The 15,051-nt window shown below is 42.5% G+C and overlaps 1 protein-coding gene across 5 annotated transcripts in view; it reads left to right on the forward strand.

The window, feature by feature from the left end:
- Positions 1-15,051, forward strand: part of thrb (thyroid hormone receptor beta) — a 42,061-nt gene that overhangs the window by 14,974 nt on the left and 12,036 nt on the right. For 4 of the 5 annotated variants that reach the window (XM_084696097.1, XM_084696102.1, XM_084696101.1 and 1 more), the window contains exons 2-5: positions 5,378-5,445; positions 11,827-11,879; positions 12,095-12,163; positions 12,743-12,793. In XM_084696097.1, the coding sequence (XP_084552223.1) occupies positions 12,157-12,163; positions 12,743-12,793 (58 nt within the window). In that variant the 5' untranslated portion in view covers positions 5,378-5,445; positions 11,827-11,879; positions 12,095-12,156. Of the gene's footprint in view, positions 1-5,377; positions 5,446-9,575; positions 9,595-11,826; positions 11,880-12,094; positions 12,164-12,742; positions 12,794-15,051 lie in introns of those variants that run through there. The other variant, XM_084696100.1, reaches the window with a different exon arrangement.

The following is a 15,051-nucleotide window of genomic DNA, read 5'->3' on the forward strand; positions in this document are numbered from 1 at the left end:
GAGCGCAAAGTTACGCTTTTTACTGTATCTCTACTGTCTGACTTGAGCTATCCCACTTCAGTCATTTGTAATGTTACCAAGCTAGTGACAAACCTGTTAATAATTGGTAAATACATTTCACGCAAACATGGACTCATTGGTTAGACCTAGGTTCACTGTTTTGAGGTACACAGGCCCACTTGTGTTTCTCTACTTTGGAAACCGTCTACTGAAAACTTGGGATTTGAAGTGGATCTATTCCAGCTCTTTCCTCTCTTGCATTGCTGGCCTTGTAGTCCAGGCTTGACTAATGTACTGTACTGAGGGACAGTGAAATCATTATCCAATGGGTTGGTGGGTCCAGCTGTGAGGAGGAGATGAATCTGGAACTCTCTCTTGAATCATGAGCCAGAGACAGAGAACTGTCCGCTTGCCAAATCTTTATGGTTCCAGAATTCAAGGAATTCAGCCAGTGGTTTAGGACTGACGTGACATCAGATTGTTGATTAGTTTTTTCCATGTAGGTGGAACTCTGGCAGTCCAGAGACAGAGATAGAGACAGGGTACTCTGTACTGTAGCTATGACTGTTGTTGTTGTTTTGCAGGAGATTGGCAAGCTTCCAAGCCAGCTAGCGTTCAGCTAACATGGTGTCCAGTTTTTTCTTCAATAGACAAATACCGGGAGGTTATAGAGAGAATCCTCTGGTGCCAGACTTCGCTGACCTATTTGTAATCTGGCAGCTGGTTGCATTCTCTCTTTTGAGACTTATGTAAAGGAGTGGTTTTAAGTTCTCAATTTTTCAGCATGTGATGTGTCTCAGCCATTGGAGTTGAAGTGAAACTCTCTAGCTCTGCAGGGCCACGCTTGCAAGAGCAATTCTTTCATGTATGTTTCTGAGTGATAGTTTTTAAAATTTGGTTGCATTCTTTGTTTTTTTCTCACTTAGGATCTGAGTACTTCCTGTGCACAGTGTTTCCCATACATTGATTTATCTGTGGCGTCCCGCCACGATAAAAAATTGACCGCCACAAATGTGAAATAAACTAAGTAATAATAAGTCCCTTCTTCCCTCGCTCACGTTTTCTCCCGCTCACTTTAACGGACCCGTCTGTGTAAAGCCCCCTGTCTCCTGCACGCTCTGAATCAATGCGCGGGACGAACGGTTAGTATTATAATTCTCTGCACAAATGTGTCGAAAACGGATACAGTCAAGTGAAATCTAATAACATTTATAGTTAAATACATTTGGCAAATATAACTATATGAATCTAATGTAAAGTTTATATTATGTAAAGTCCCAAAACTATTTTGAACCAAATTAATGCAAAAAGAATTCTCGCGCACAATGCACACTCACATTGCTTGTTGAAGTCCCTATCTCACAAATAACCGATACTAAGACATAAGTTTGGGCCGAGGCCCACATTTTTACATTGTCTGGCTCCGCCGCTGCCTACCACCTCAAATATAATCACATTCTGTGGGAAACACTGCTGTGCATCTGCCAAGAAGCGTCCCCTTCCTCACTGGCCCTGGCTGCCACGGCCACCATGGGGGCCTTGGCCTGCCCCTCTGACTGCCTGCCTGCCTGCCTGTCTGTCTGTCTGTCTGTCTGTCTGTCTGTCTGTCTGTCTGTCTGCCTGTCTGCCTGTCTGCCTGTCTGTCTGTCTGTCTGTCTGTCTGCCTGTCTGCCTGCCTGCCTGCCTGCCTGCCTGCCTGCCTGTCTGCCTGCCTGTCTGTCTGTCTGTCTGTCTGTCTGTCTGCCTGTCTGTCTGTCTGTCTGTCTGTCTGTCTGTCTGTCTATCTGCTCAACTGGCTGGTTGTCTGCCCTGCTCATCTGGCTGTCTCCTTGTCTGTCAGTCCCACTGTCTGCCTGTCTGTCTTTCCAGGTGAACCTCTCCCTCATACTGTTCACAATTGTCTGTGGAGCTCAGGTGTGTGGTGTGTACCTAACAGAATAAAAAACACATGCTGCCCGTGGTCTTAAACTGTCGGAATTTGGTTACTGTTTATGTACTTGGCTGTTACGCTGTAAATCTCAGAAAATCATATGCGTTGTGTATTTTTGGACTTGTTAAAATAGACAGGTTTTTATTAGTTTATATTACTTTAATTGTTTTTATTACATTTTGATTGAAGGAATGTTTGAATATTGAGTGATTCAAGAGTATGAGTTGCATCAACGGCTATTTATATATCCGCAGTTTCACTGGTTGATTGCCCTTTAAACAAATGCTCTTAAATGAATGTTCTTTAAACAATTCATTTTCTGAAACTCCCCTTATTTGTATGACAGTGATGACACATCGGGCGTGGCTTAGTGTTGTGAGAGGCAGACGGGGCATCAGGGGGTTGTACTGTTCTGCTGTAGTTAGCAGCTTCGGATGTTGGGTAACTGCAACCTTGCCAGTATGAGCCTGACACCTGGTGACATACGCTGTGTCTGAATACCTTCTCTATAGGGGTCCCTATTTCTGGTGGACACTGAAGCTAGGTCCTTAAAGACACACTTTCCCGGCGTTGCACAATCACACACACACACACACACATTGGAGAAACACACAGTGGCAGCTCCATCATTACGATTTTAAGGAGTAGTCTGTGTCAGTTCCATGCAAAGATCTGGCCCGGGCACAGAGCCGTTGGGTGCCAGACGGTGTATTGAGAGGGGATTGTGGGGGAGGGTGATAGTTGGCACAACAGACAAGGTCAACCACAACAATGCCGTGGGGGTCAGCCACATGTGACATGACCATGGCATTTGCGGTCACACCCCAGCAATGTAGAGGGCCAATATCTCAGGAGTACACTACACAGTACACCAGTAACTAGTGACTAGCCTACAGAAAGGCTGATGTTTGAGTTGACCAAATAACTCATGTTGGCGTACACATTAATGTGGGTAGGTCCCATGAAACCGAATGGGAAGCATGTGATTGGCCAGAATTAGCACTGTGTCAAACACAACCGGATGATACGGAGAACAGCCAGCCTTGACTTTTTCCTTCCAGTGTTGCAAGGACGGCACCACGTGAAGGCTAAATGCAGAACCACCTGCTTTGTTACAGATGCGCAAAGAGAGGATGTCGTGATGTAGGAACCAAGAAACTTGCTGACGCTGGCAGATTTCATTTCTCTATCGCCCCTCCCCCACCCCCCTTTTCCGTCAGTCCACTCCTTCCCCCCCCCATAATTTTTTTACACTCCGAACAGCTTACTGCAGTATCCTAAAAGGCCCTGTGCATGTCCTGAGTTGTCCTCTACTACCCAGCATGCAGTGCGGTGATCTGAGGCTCTGTCAGAGCTGGATGGGTGCACAGTGGTGATGAGGGAGAGGGAGGGTTGGATGGGGGGTGGACTGGCAGACGGTCTGATGAGGATGCTGCCCTGTTCTCTCGTCCTGTTCCCCCCACCACCACCACCAACCTACCCTGTTGCCGCCGGTTTGAAAATTAATCTTTCTCCCCTTCTTTCATTCTGTTCGACATGGTGTTGATGTGGTGGTTAAAAAAAAAAAGAGAAAAAAGACTAGCCTACACGTTGCAGAGCAGTGTTTCAGAGATTGTGTTGTCCTCATCTAACCCATTCTCACAGCACTGGCAAACAGAGTGGCATGGAAGGGATGGGGAGAGGGAGGGTTGGAGGGAGAGGGAGGGTTGGAGCGAGCGAGCGAGGGATGGGTGTGTGGGCGGGACTAGGGGAAAACAGGATCATGCCTTTTAAACAATTCTCCTCGCTTTCTTCTGTCCAATGCCCCAGTGTAGGGTGTACTCCACACATGACTGCTTCTTCCAGCACTTTCTCTTGAGATCATTTCTGGAGCTTAGCGTCTCTTAGGTTCCTCGACATACGCCTCGTCAACCTCCCCCTCCCACCACACACACACACATATCGTCAATTCTGTGCTGGGTTTTCTCAGGACAAACATCACTCATTTATCCCACTGCTTTGCAATAGGTTCAATTCTACTTTATACCGTGCGAGCATGCACACAGGGTGCACTACATCCCATGTTGTGAAATGTCACCCAATAGAAATTCAACTCGGATGTAGAGAATCAATCAAAAATGAATCCCCCCAAAAAACGCAGCCCACCTCCTGTAAGTTAACTGAAGTGTTGTGGTGTCTACAGTGACTGGTTTGCCTTTTATTTCCTCTGGGTGTCATTTTTCAAGCAGCCATTTTGTATCGCATCAGACAAATGTAAGAATGCTCTGCGGAGACAGACTAGCTCTGTCTGCTTTATATAACCATAACACCACTCACATCTGGGCCAGAAATAGGGACCAGCTCTCTGGATCAGACCTGCAGATAGAAGGCATGTTTGGCATTCAATCACTGCCCTGAAGCATAGACACACCCTGCTCGACAAAGGCATAACTACATGAAGACATAAAATCTGTGAAGTTATTTCCCCCTGCCTGTTAAGAGGTAGGATCAGGACACTCACTTTGGTATCCTTTCATGTTATAGTTTACAAGTTTGTCCATACTGGTGCCTTTTGCATGGGTTGGCATGAACAGCACCACAAAAGCTGGCTTTCTAGAGGATTCTTTGAATATGGGTCAAGATGTTCTCAGATTGTCCTCAGACTAGGACAAATTTGTGTTCCCTTTGTTTGGTCATTAGCTCCTTGTATTGGTGAATGTCACTGTTGCATTCATAAAGATTACTTGCTCTTTGAGAAATAAATGGTATTTCACAACATGGCCTATATACTAATAACAAATGTTTCTCTTTCTCTCCGTCACTTTTTCTTACCCATACATTTTTATCTGCCACTTCCACTTCATGTCTTATTTACATTTAGTCATTTAGCAGACGCTCTTCTCCAGAGCGACTTACAGTAAGTTATTTGCTACACTTTATACTTTAGTGAGGGAGAGAAGGAGGAAGAGAAAGGGAGACATAAGGAAGACTGAACACCCCCATTAGTTTTGTTGTTCAGTCTCATTACAAGTTTAGTCTCATTACAAGTGATTACTGTTAGTCCATGAGCAATTTACTAGTCTGACCTGCCTTAGAATGAATGGTTAAACAAATACTTTCCTTTTCTCTCTGTTCTACTTGCTCACATATAAACTTAGAGGTGCATCATTAGGCTCGCCTTGTGCAGCAGGAAAAAACTGAAGGAAACTGTTGAAAGGGCTATCGGATACTCTGTTGTTATCTGGTGAAGTTGTTGTTGCCAGAGGTCAACGTGAGCAGAGAAACTGCTTTGAGTGTTGTTTATTGGAAAACTACAATTTTTCCATCCATCTATCTTATGTTTTGATATTTTACAGCTTGATGACGTGCAGCATGCCATATGTTTTCACCCTGGGACTGACTGATTTTGAGATGCTGGTGTGACAGATCTGGTTCATTAATACTGACAGAAACCTCTTCTTGTTGCAGGTTTGCGTCCAGAGGGAGCTTTATGGCGCCTCGAACCTGCCTGCTGTGAGACTTTACGGCTCCCTCCAGTAAGAATGGCCCTTTGTCACTCCAATTCACACAGCCTGTGTCCAGCACCTCACAGCATACCCTACTCTGCCAACAACAAAAAAACTTGTCGAGGAGAGCATAGGAGAGGAGCAAAGCATATTAGAGTAGAGTAGAACAGATCACAGTAGAGTAGACGATAGTGGATTACAGCATAGCACAGTAGAACAAGAGTAGAGCATCGTGGAGTAGAGCTTAATAGAGTACAGTGTAGAGTCATGCATTGTGCAGCAAAGCAGGACAGAGCGTAGAGTTACTAGAACGTATCCCCTTTTCTGGCCCCTGTACACACAAATACTTACACAGACACACAAACCGGCGTGCCCAGGCATGCAGACTCACACAGACACTCCAGAGAAGAAAGTCCACAGAACTGTCACACAACATGGATTACTTAAATTCATTTTTGCTAGTTAGTCTTCCTCTAAATGTAATTGGAGCCAGGCTTGGGTAATAACAGAGCATAAATCTGTCTGTGGTTTATGCTGTTAGAGAGAAGAATGTTTTTTAGGTGATAGTGTTGAATTTGTGGTAGATCAGATGGGTTGATATAAACCGATGACAGACCGGACTGGGCCCCTAGTTTTAAGCCTCTAAAAAACTAGTTTAGCGGAGTCCTTCTACAGATGTTGCTTTGGTTGCTTAATGGAAAACCTTCTCTTAGCTTGGTCAATAGCTTGGCTCCTGGTATGTTATAATGTTTTCTGGGTCATTTAAATGAGATTAGGTCATTTAGATATTGGTCAGGTTCATCACAACTCATGATTCAAGGCCTAAATCTATCTCAAAAGAGATATCATCTTATGAATTCTGCAAAGCACAACAGAAACATGGAATGTGGGCTTTTCCAAAACAAAAAAGCTCTGCCTCGATATCTCCAATGAGATTCTCGGATGCGGCTATGTCTAGATGTTGGCCCAGAAACCAAATGTCATGTGATGAGGGTAGGACAGTCTACTCTAGCAAGTCAAAACGTTGATTTTTTCATCAGCTGAATAATTTTGGATGAAAACACCATCTGCCACCATACGGTGATCTCTGTTGCCATGATGATGTGGCCTTACTAAACTGTGCATTTGATCCAACTCCGTATATTAAGTATCAGAGAACGATTTCATCCCAGTAGATTGTATTTGTAAGATGGAGCTCGACTCTTATCAAAAGGACATCTGAGAACAGGGTGCACAGAGGGTAGGCCTCTGAGAGTGAAGACACAACCACCGGTTGACACGTTATCGTAGATGCATCATGCATTGTGACATTTCCACAAGCTGAGTATGTTGGAGAGTGTGAAGGCTGTGAAGAGCTAGCAACCTCACCTAAACATAACATGTTCACCCAGTGTGTCTTATTGACTTGTGAACATCGTCCAGAGTGAGCATGTGTGAGTTCATGTGAGATCTGTGGCGTGTTTCCACTGTTTGCTAATTGGTTGATTTCCACAGCATTATGCTTCTTTCAGAAGTGTCGCATTCTTTCATTCAGCCGGAATAGAGTACCACAAACAAGCAGTGCATTGTCTTAAATGTGCTCCTGAAAAAAAAGATTTTGATTCTTGTGTTGTTCTATTGTTCTAAACATCCTTTGATGTTTGCAAAAGCCTTCAATAGGGTGGAAGCGATGGACAGATATTCCAGTTGACATGTAAAACTACTCTGGGGGGTTTCTTAGGGTCTCTGCATCCTGATGGGTAGAGTTCATTGGACTGTAGATCAAGAGGTACCAGTTTCACATTTCACGATATTCCTATGGGCAGGGGGTCTGCTAAATGATAACATTATTATTATCTGGAGATTTTTTTCAAAGGCCCAGTTTCCCAGACATGGATTAAGCCTAGTCCTAGCCTAGAACCGTTTTTCAATGGACATCTTCATAGAATGTTTCTCTTACTTTTAGGACCAGGTGTCATCCATGTCTGGGGAACTGGGTGTGTCTGGGTGGGCCTTAGTGTATAGTCTAATGTTAATCGAGCATGTAAGAACATTCTGTCATCATGATCAATCCACTGTACTGAAGCTTCATCCTACGTTAGGGTTACCAACAAGCTCACCAAGAAGAGCCCAAGCACACACCAGCTCAGTGGTGTGTGCTACCTAAGTAGTGTGTACTACCTCAGTGGTGTGTACTACCTCAGTGGTGTGTACTACCTCAGTAGTGTGTGCTACCTCAGTGGTGTGTACTACCTCAGTGGTGTGTGCTACCTCAGTGGTGTGTACTACCTCAGTAGTGTGTGCTACCTCAGTGGTGTGTGCTACCTCAGTAGTGTACTACCTCAGTGATGTGTGCTACCTCAGTAGTGTGTGCTACCTCAGTAGTGTGTGCTACCTCAGTGGTGTGTGCTACCTCAGTGGTGTGTACTACCTCAGTGGTGTGTGCTACCTCAGTGGTGTGCTACCTCAGTGGTGTACTACCTCAGTGGTGTGTACTACCTCAGTAGTGTGTGCTACCTCAGTGGTGTGTACTACCTCAGTAGTGTGTGCTACCTCAGTGGTGTGTGCTACCTCAGTGGTGTGTCCTACCTCTGATGAAGAAAGTGTTTCGTCCGTCTCTTCATAAATGGAGTGACTAAGTTCAGTTGAGTTCTGGATTTTAATAAGTATTTATCAATCTGCAGATTGGGAGAGAAAACCAGACCTCTGACAATAAATGACAACACAACACCAGGCTTAGGTTTCAATCAAGTCTCTCTCCGCTCTGAAGGACAGAGGACCATCTTTTATAGGGCACAAGAATGTAAACATAGACAGTGACAGTCAGGCAGTAATGACGTTACAACAGTCTCAGAGAAAGAGATTAACAGCTCCCAACACATGACCACTCAAACTACAGAGTTCATAGTTGGAGCTCTCCTTGTAGTCATGACAAGGACCATTTAGCCAGTACTTTCTCCTGATCTCAAACATCTATTAACCCTGACACATAGACACAATCTACTCTTATTAATAGCAAGCTTACATGAGAACATACTAACTAGTATCCAATGACTAGTTCTCTTGATTAGTGAATAATGTAAGCACACAGGAAATCTAAATTTCTTCCACACCTCAGTGGTGTGTACTACCTCAGTGGTGTGCACTACCTCAGTGGTGTGTACTACCTCAGTGGTGTGTACTACTTCAGTAGTGTGTGCTACCTCAGTGGTGTGTGCTACCTCCAAACATCTTGTGACTTCTTGGATTTCTCATTTATAATGCATTAGCTAACCTGGCATAGACCTGGCACAAGAGAACCCTTGTGTTCTCTGCTGCGTTCCATGGGGACTGGGGAAGGTCAAGGTAAAGTTCTGGCCTGTAAATAATGCAGCAGTTCCATACTTTATCGTTCTATAGAGCTTCGCTGACATCTTTTTATAACGTCAAGTTCTTTCCCCCTAAAGGTCTTCTCCATTAAGAGTTTAAACAAGATTGTGTTAGACAGTTGGTGCTTTTCCACAGGCAAGAGTGAAAAAAGAAGGGCTTATTGGAGTGAGTGCAATTCAACCCATTATGTTGTGGGCTCTATTCTGAACATTAGGCTGTATTGTGGTCCAATGATGTTGTGTGTTTGGCAAATAGGTCAGATCTTTACTGGTGTAACAGCTTGTTGGTACAACAGCTTCTCTAGTTGACTGGCACAAGGGATTGAGTGCCTAGTATGATTCTTAATTCCAGTAAAAACGGTAATTGTCTGTATGAGGTTTTGCTTTGTGTTGAAATTAACATTCACGCTTCTACTCCTTTTTTTTTTTTGATATGTCAAATATGATATGTCCATAAGAGATTTGTCCACTACTTTGGGCTTCATAGTTAAGATGTAAGTTGTGTTGAGATATATGACTCTGCTCTTTAACTGAATATGAAGGATGTGGTTAGTACTGTCTGGTAAAACAGGAAAGACACCTTTGCTGTCTTGCAGAGCAGCCCTCCTCTTCTGAACCCAGCACACTGTGTGCTTTTCTGTGTGTGTGACATAGTATTGCCTTACACAACTGGACCTTTCCTTGGTGTTAGGGTGGGGCGCAGTGGAACGTTTTGAAGTCAGCGTTGAACCAGGCAGCGAAACAGGAAGTCGGCTCTGGACAAAGGCAGAGGAAGTGTGTGTCTGAAAGAGGGGGGGAGTTGTCAGGAAGCAGGGGGTCTGAGAGGACGAGGGTAAGTATGGATGCGTTAATGAGAGCCTAGGCCTGAATGTGTCTGTACTCATAGGTAGCATCAGGATAGCACAAGATGATTTGGCTGCTTTCCAGCGCCATTGTTTACTGTAGCTAGCTGTCGTCATCGAAGCTCCCCCCCCCCCCCCGTGAAGACATTTCAAAATTAGTTCATCTTTATTTGCCCCAGGCTCCTTCAGGAAAAGATCTGACATGAAAGTAATCTTGTGTCTCAGCGAGGAGAGGAGCGTGACTACACACAGTACGTGATCTTGAACAGCCCTGTTTCCTCCCCCCAGCAAGCCTGTGCCATTCAGCGGAGCAGATCCAAAGATACACAAAGCCTCTTGGTATATGACCTGCCCTCTTCTCGACTCCTTGAAAGTAAAACACAGATTTTGTAGTGCAGAATGACACACCAATCTGCCTAACCCTGTCCTTTTTTAAATGGAGTTTGACAACATTTCTGCACCCCCTCTCCCCTTCCCTCCTCCTCTCCCACCGTCTAAATCTGGATCAAGTGTATTTACTTCCCAGCCAACAGTTCTCTGATCTTATCTGTTACACTGACACGTGTAAAGGTTTTAAAATGGATTTACTTACAGGACACAGTCTTTAATAGTGTCATTCAGTAAAGGGTTTAATGGTGACCCCTGTATTAACAACTACTTGTATCATTCTAATTTGGACATTTGTTTTGTAGATTTATTTATTGCATTAGGAACAGATTCTTAATTTTGTTAGCCATAAATTCCCATTATTAATGCCTTATGCAAGAGCAGCCTAACTGTTTGCTGGCTCGCCACTTTGAAGGACCTCTGACATGAGCGTTGCATTCCAAAACATTTATTCAATAACTGTCATTTAGGAATGGTGTAGGCCTATATCATGTGGAACAGATGCTGAGTCACATGGACAAGACTTCTCAAAAGAAGAGAAAGCACAGTTTAGAAATGAGGCTCTTTGTGTTGAGAGCTGTTTTCAATGCTCCTCTCTTGTTCTCTCTCTGGAACTGCAGGGTGACTTCAAACATCACTAAGTGAATTAAGTTCATTCCGTAATGTGCTGAGATGAAAAATGGAGATTCATTAAAGCGCTCAAGCAAAGCGATTTCTCTCTTAAACAAAAATGTTGTGGACAGAAAGAACTTTTCATACTGGCCCAGATTGAACTTTCACTTATCAAAGTTGCTTCAAATACCCCATCTGTCTGAGGTTAAATACAACAACAGGCACATTCACCCACTACCTTTGATAAGGGAACAGTGGTTGACATCAATCTGATTGTTGGAGATTAAAAAAGGTTTCACAAAGAATATGTGTCAGTTGTGTATGTAACCGACTGCATCCCAGGTGACATCCCATACTTATCTCACTATTCCCAAGTTACCATTAGTGAGATTGTTCATAGACCCTTTAAACATGACAGTGCAGTTCCAGGAATGCAAGCTCATTCATTTAGCAACCATTTTGGTGGGATTTTTAAACTAGTTTCTTTTTAACTCTGCGTCCTTGAGCTGTGGTACTAGGATGTGGGCCTTTCCCAGCTGTCAGTACTTAGCAGGCCAATATCCATTTATTCCCATCATATATTTTAAACAAGTTGTAGAGGGTATTAAGTGGACGTTTCAAGGGCAGTAAGACAAGTCGGGATAAAGAGAGCTAAAAAACATGGCCTGGCTCCAGGATACACTGTTGAGAAACCAAAAACAAGCATGGAGTCTTTATCCTGCTCTGAGTTTAGATTTAATACTTCCTGCCATTTGTTCAATTTTGTGGCTTGGTGTGATACTTCTAGTGATCTCATTAGTTTAGGAAACTGAGGAAAATACTTTTCGGTTTGGTTTTGGAATTATATAATTCTCCTGCAGGCTCTGTAAAGCACATTCACTTGTGAGGCAAATCAGTGAACTACCGTAGTTGTAACCCTGCAAAGTATCACAGATAACATAGAAATATATTGGTTTGTACAGTAACTATTGTAAGTTAAGAGCAAAATGCCTTTTGAGTTTTTTTTTGGCGTATGAAAGGCTATTCCATCCATGGCCACTAGGTGTCCTTGTCAACATAATTTATAGCCAAATCCTCAGAATAAACCTCATCCTGCTAGTGAACACAACATCATAAACTGTTATGTTATCTTCCTACTGATACTTACTACACAATCCACAAAAACATGTACATGGAAAGAAGTTGGGGAGATAATGAAAATATTCTCTCTTCTTCTTTTCCAGGCTAACATGTTTTAAATATCCCCTCTCTGAACAGCGAAATTCAGCACACAGAGGTAAGGAAACTTGTCATATATTTAGCTATGTGTAATTCTTCAGCCTTACAAATGGTGCTGTCTGCCTTTTTTATCAACAAGCTTTAGTTTTCATTTCATATGTTCTTGTCCTCTTTACACAGGCCATGTCAAAAGTGTATGTCAAAAAAGCTGTGCCATTAAAGTAATTTGACATGATCGTTGTAGTGAACATCTCTTCTCGCTCCCTTCCACAGACCAGTATCCCCATGTCTGTGGATGCTCAGAGGATGAAGCGTAGACCCTAAACCCCAGCAGTATGTCAGGTGAGAATCCTGTGGGGCCTTCATGTGTCACCTACTAACAGACCTGGCAGATTCATGAATAATATTAAAGATGGCTCAGGAAATAACCCATTTACTTTCAAGTTGTTTATAACTTTATTTAATTGACTTCAGGTCTCTCAAGTCAAAAGAGTCCCAACATTGAAATGTCTCTTTTGACAGTGACAAGTACTGTCAAGTCTTGATGTTTGGCATATATCCTTCAGCAGCTGACGGATACCAGACTGGAATGGGTTCAGTAATTGACACACAGCCAGAGCTTGTACAGTATTGTTTTACCAATAGCAGTTCTGTATGTACTGCATGCAGTAACAAAGTCAACATCAGCCCATAGTCAGAAACCCTGCTCTTCGCTACCAGCTCTCTAACTCCATGTGATGTCTCCATGTGTCTATTATTATCAAAATGGTAATTTTGTCCATGTGAGTTTTAATTGCCTGGACATTTGCAATGATGACGTGTTGTTGTGAACATTGAAAGAGATTCAAGGGATGTTATGTGATTCTATTATGAAGTATGTTACCCAGAAGATCGTTTTTTGTGCCTCTCCATCTATTTTAGACCCAGCAGACAATGGCACCCAGCACTGGAAACATGAGGTCATGCAAAATGGTAATATTCACCCTTCCTCTTAATTTCACTGTTTCTTAACTCAGGATTGGGCTTTACACTAAAAGTGTGTTGATGTGGGTCAGGATTATCACTATTCTCAGGGAGGGTGGACGGAAATTCTGTTGAATGATTTGTCCCGACAGTTGAACGAGTTGTGTCTTGGACATGTTACCTTTTGAACACATGATACTTGCTGCAATCTATTTTTACCACCCTATTTGAATAACTCATATCTGTGTCACTTTATGAATGTGCAGGGTCATGTCTGCAGATTTTAAAACCCTATCGTTCTCACACGCAATCATTGAGCCCCATCCTCTCTGTTTATCAGTGTCTCTACGTACATATATGGACATGGTCACACAAGGTCCTTCTCTTTCTTTTTCTCTTTTCATTGTTCTTACTTTTGTACTTAAATACTGTTCTAACACACACAATACTACAACTGTTTGCTTGTTGTTTTGTTTTTTACTGTAAATGGCTAATGTAGGACTTTTTGGGGGGCCTCATTCCGACATCCAGTCAGTCCATTTAGGTACAGAATAATGTCATTCCAACAGAGCTTTAACTCCTTTAATAAAGGTTGACCTGGGGGGGATTTTACCACTAAAACAGATTTGACAAATGGGTCAAAGATAATTAATCTCAATCAACAAAAACACGTCTTAAAGAGTGTATTTGAGGTGAAGGTGTAATCATGTGACATTGATTTTCCGTTTTAGTGTGTGGGACTTAATCCATGGATGGGTCAAGGGCACATGGGTCACATTTTAGGCCAAGGCAAATCTGTCCCCCCACTTTTCAATGGAGAAAATAATATTTAAATGCCACATGCTCAGTAAAAAAAAAAATGTCCCACCCACATTTGAAAACAAACCTACACCACAGCATTGGGGTGGTTTTTGACCAGATATGAACTGTCAATCCGTTTTTTCAAGATACTGCATGAGAAAGATATGTTTTAAATCTTTATCAACCTGTATTGTGTGGCATAAAGGAATAAACTCAAAACTAAATATTTTGCCTCTTTCACACTGTAGTCAAGAAACTAAGGATGTGCAAGATACAGTTTACCATCACCCGAATCATATAACTGTTTGCATGTTTTTATATGGAGGAGAGATGGAAAGATTACATTTAGCCTACATTAACATATAGCAATTCTGTTAGTAAATCTTTGTCCCTGGTCTTGGCACGTTTTTGAAGCTCAATAATCTGCAATAGGCTAACATTCATACTTACTTACGAATGCTCATTAGCTCCATCTAACAAGATTTCAGATTTAAGAAGATTATAATAGCCGCACGTTCCAAGAAATGTGCTTTATTCTCATGTCTTAGTAGCTTTGGTGTATGTTTTCACAGATGTCTGCTTGGACAGCCCTAAACCTAAACGTTAGACAGTTTAAAGTGACTAATTGTGCGTCAACTATTTTGTAGTTGTTTGAATGGACAGTATTTAACAGATGCTTGGCAATATAACAATTCTATTGTCTGACTTGTTGTGCAAGCTCTGCAAATCTCTACTCACTGTAGACATTTTGGGGGGTTTTACCAATATTGGGAAAATAATTTGGTTAGAATTAAGCCGTTTCAACCTTCCCAGACAAATGCCGACCTATACTCTAACCAACGCCAACTGTTGGGTCAGTCAGTGTGCGCCATCAGTCTGTGTCGATGTCCAGTCGGGTTTGGTGGAGTTGTGGAAAGTCTGACCAGCGTGCTATTTTCCAACAAGCCGCAACATTCTGAGAGTATGTTCCATTGACAACTATCCAATGATTGCATGCGAAACATCAGCGCGCACAATTATAGGCCTATCTTAGATGTCAATGTTAGCTAGAGTTAACTGTCTATCTTACTCACTTTGGCCATATATTCCATATTTATATTGGAAGGGGGTGCTCAGAGATGTAATGGATGATCTAACTTAACCCTAAATTAAAGTAGGCCTTGCATCCTATCCTCGATGGCTATTTGTAACGTTTTTCACACGCAGGCAAGGCTACTTGGAACTTTAAAGTTGAATATTTTAAGGTCAAAATGTTGAATCTACTAACCAGGCTATTTCGTAGAGAACATAGAACAACATATTATATTTTAAATTCGACCTCAGAACATGCTCTTTTTTATGTAGGCTACTAATGGGAAATTAAAAGATGACATGATCTTCATGTGAACTGTAGGCAGGTGTATTATTATTAACCACGAGGCACTAGGCAGGATACATAGATTAGGCTATCATATTCTCTTTAGGAT

This window comes from Hypomesus nipponensis, chromosome 4, assembly GCF_054491055.1.
Source record: "Hypomesus nipponensis isolate SF chromosome 4, ASM5449105v1, whole genome shotgun sequence".
NCBI lineage: Eukaryota > Metazoa > Chordata > Actinopteri > Osmeriformes > Osmeridae > Hypomesus > Hypomesus nipponensis.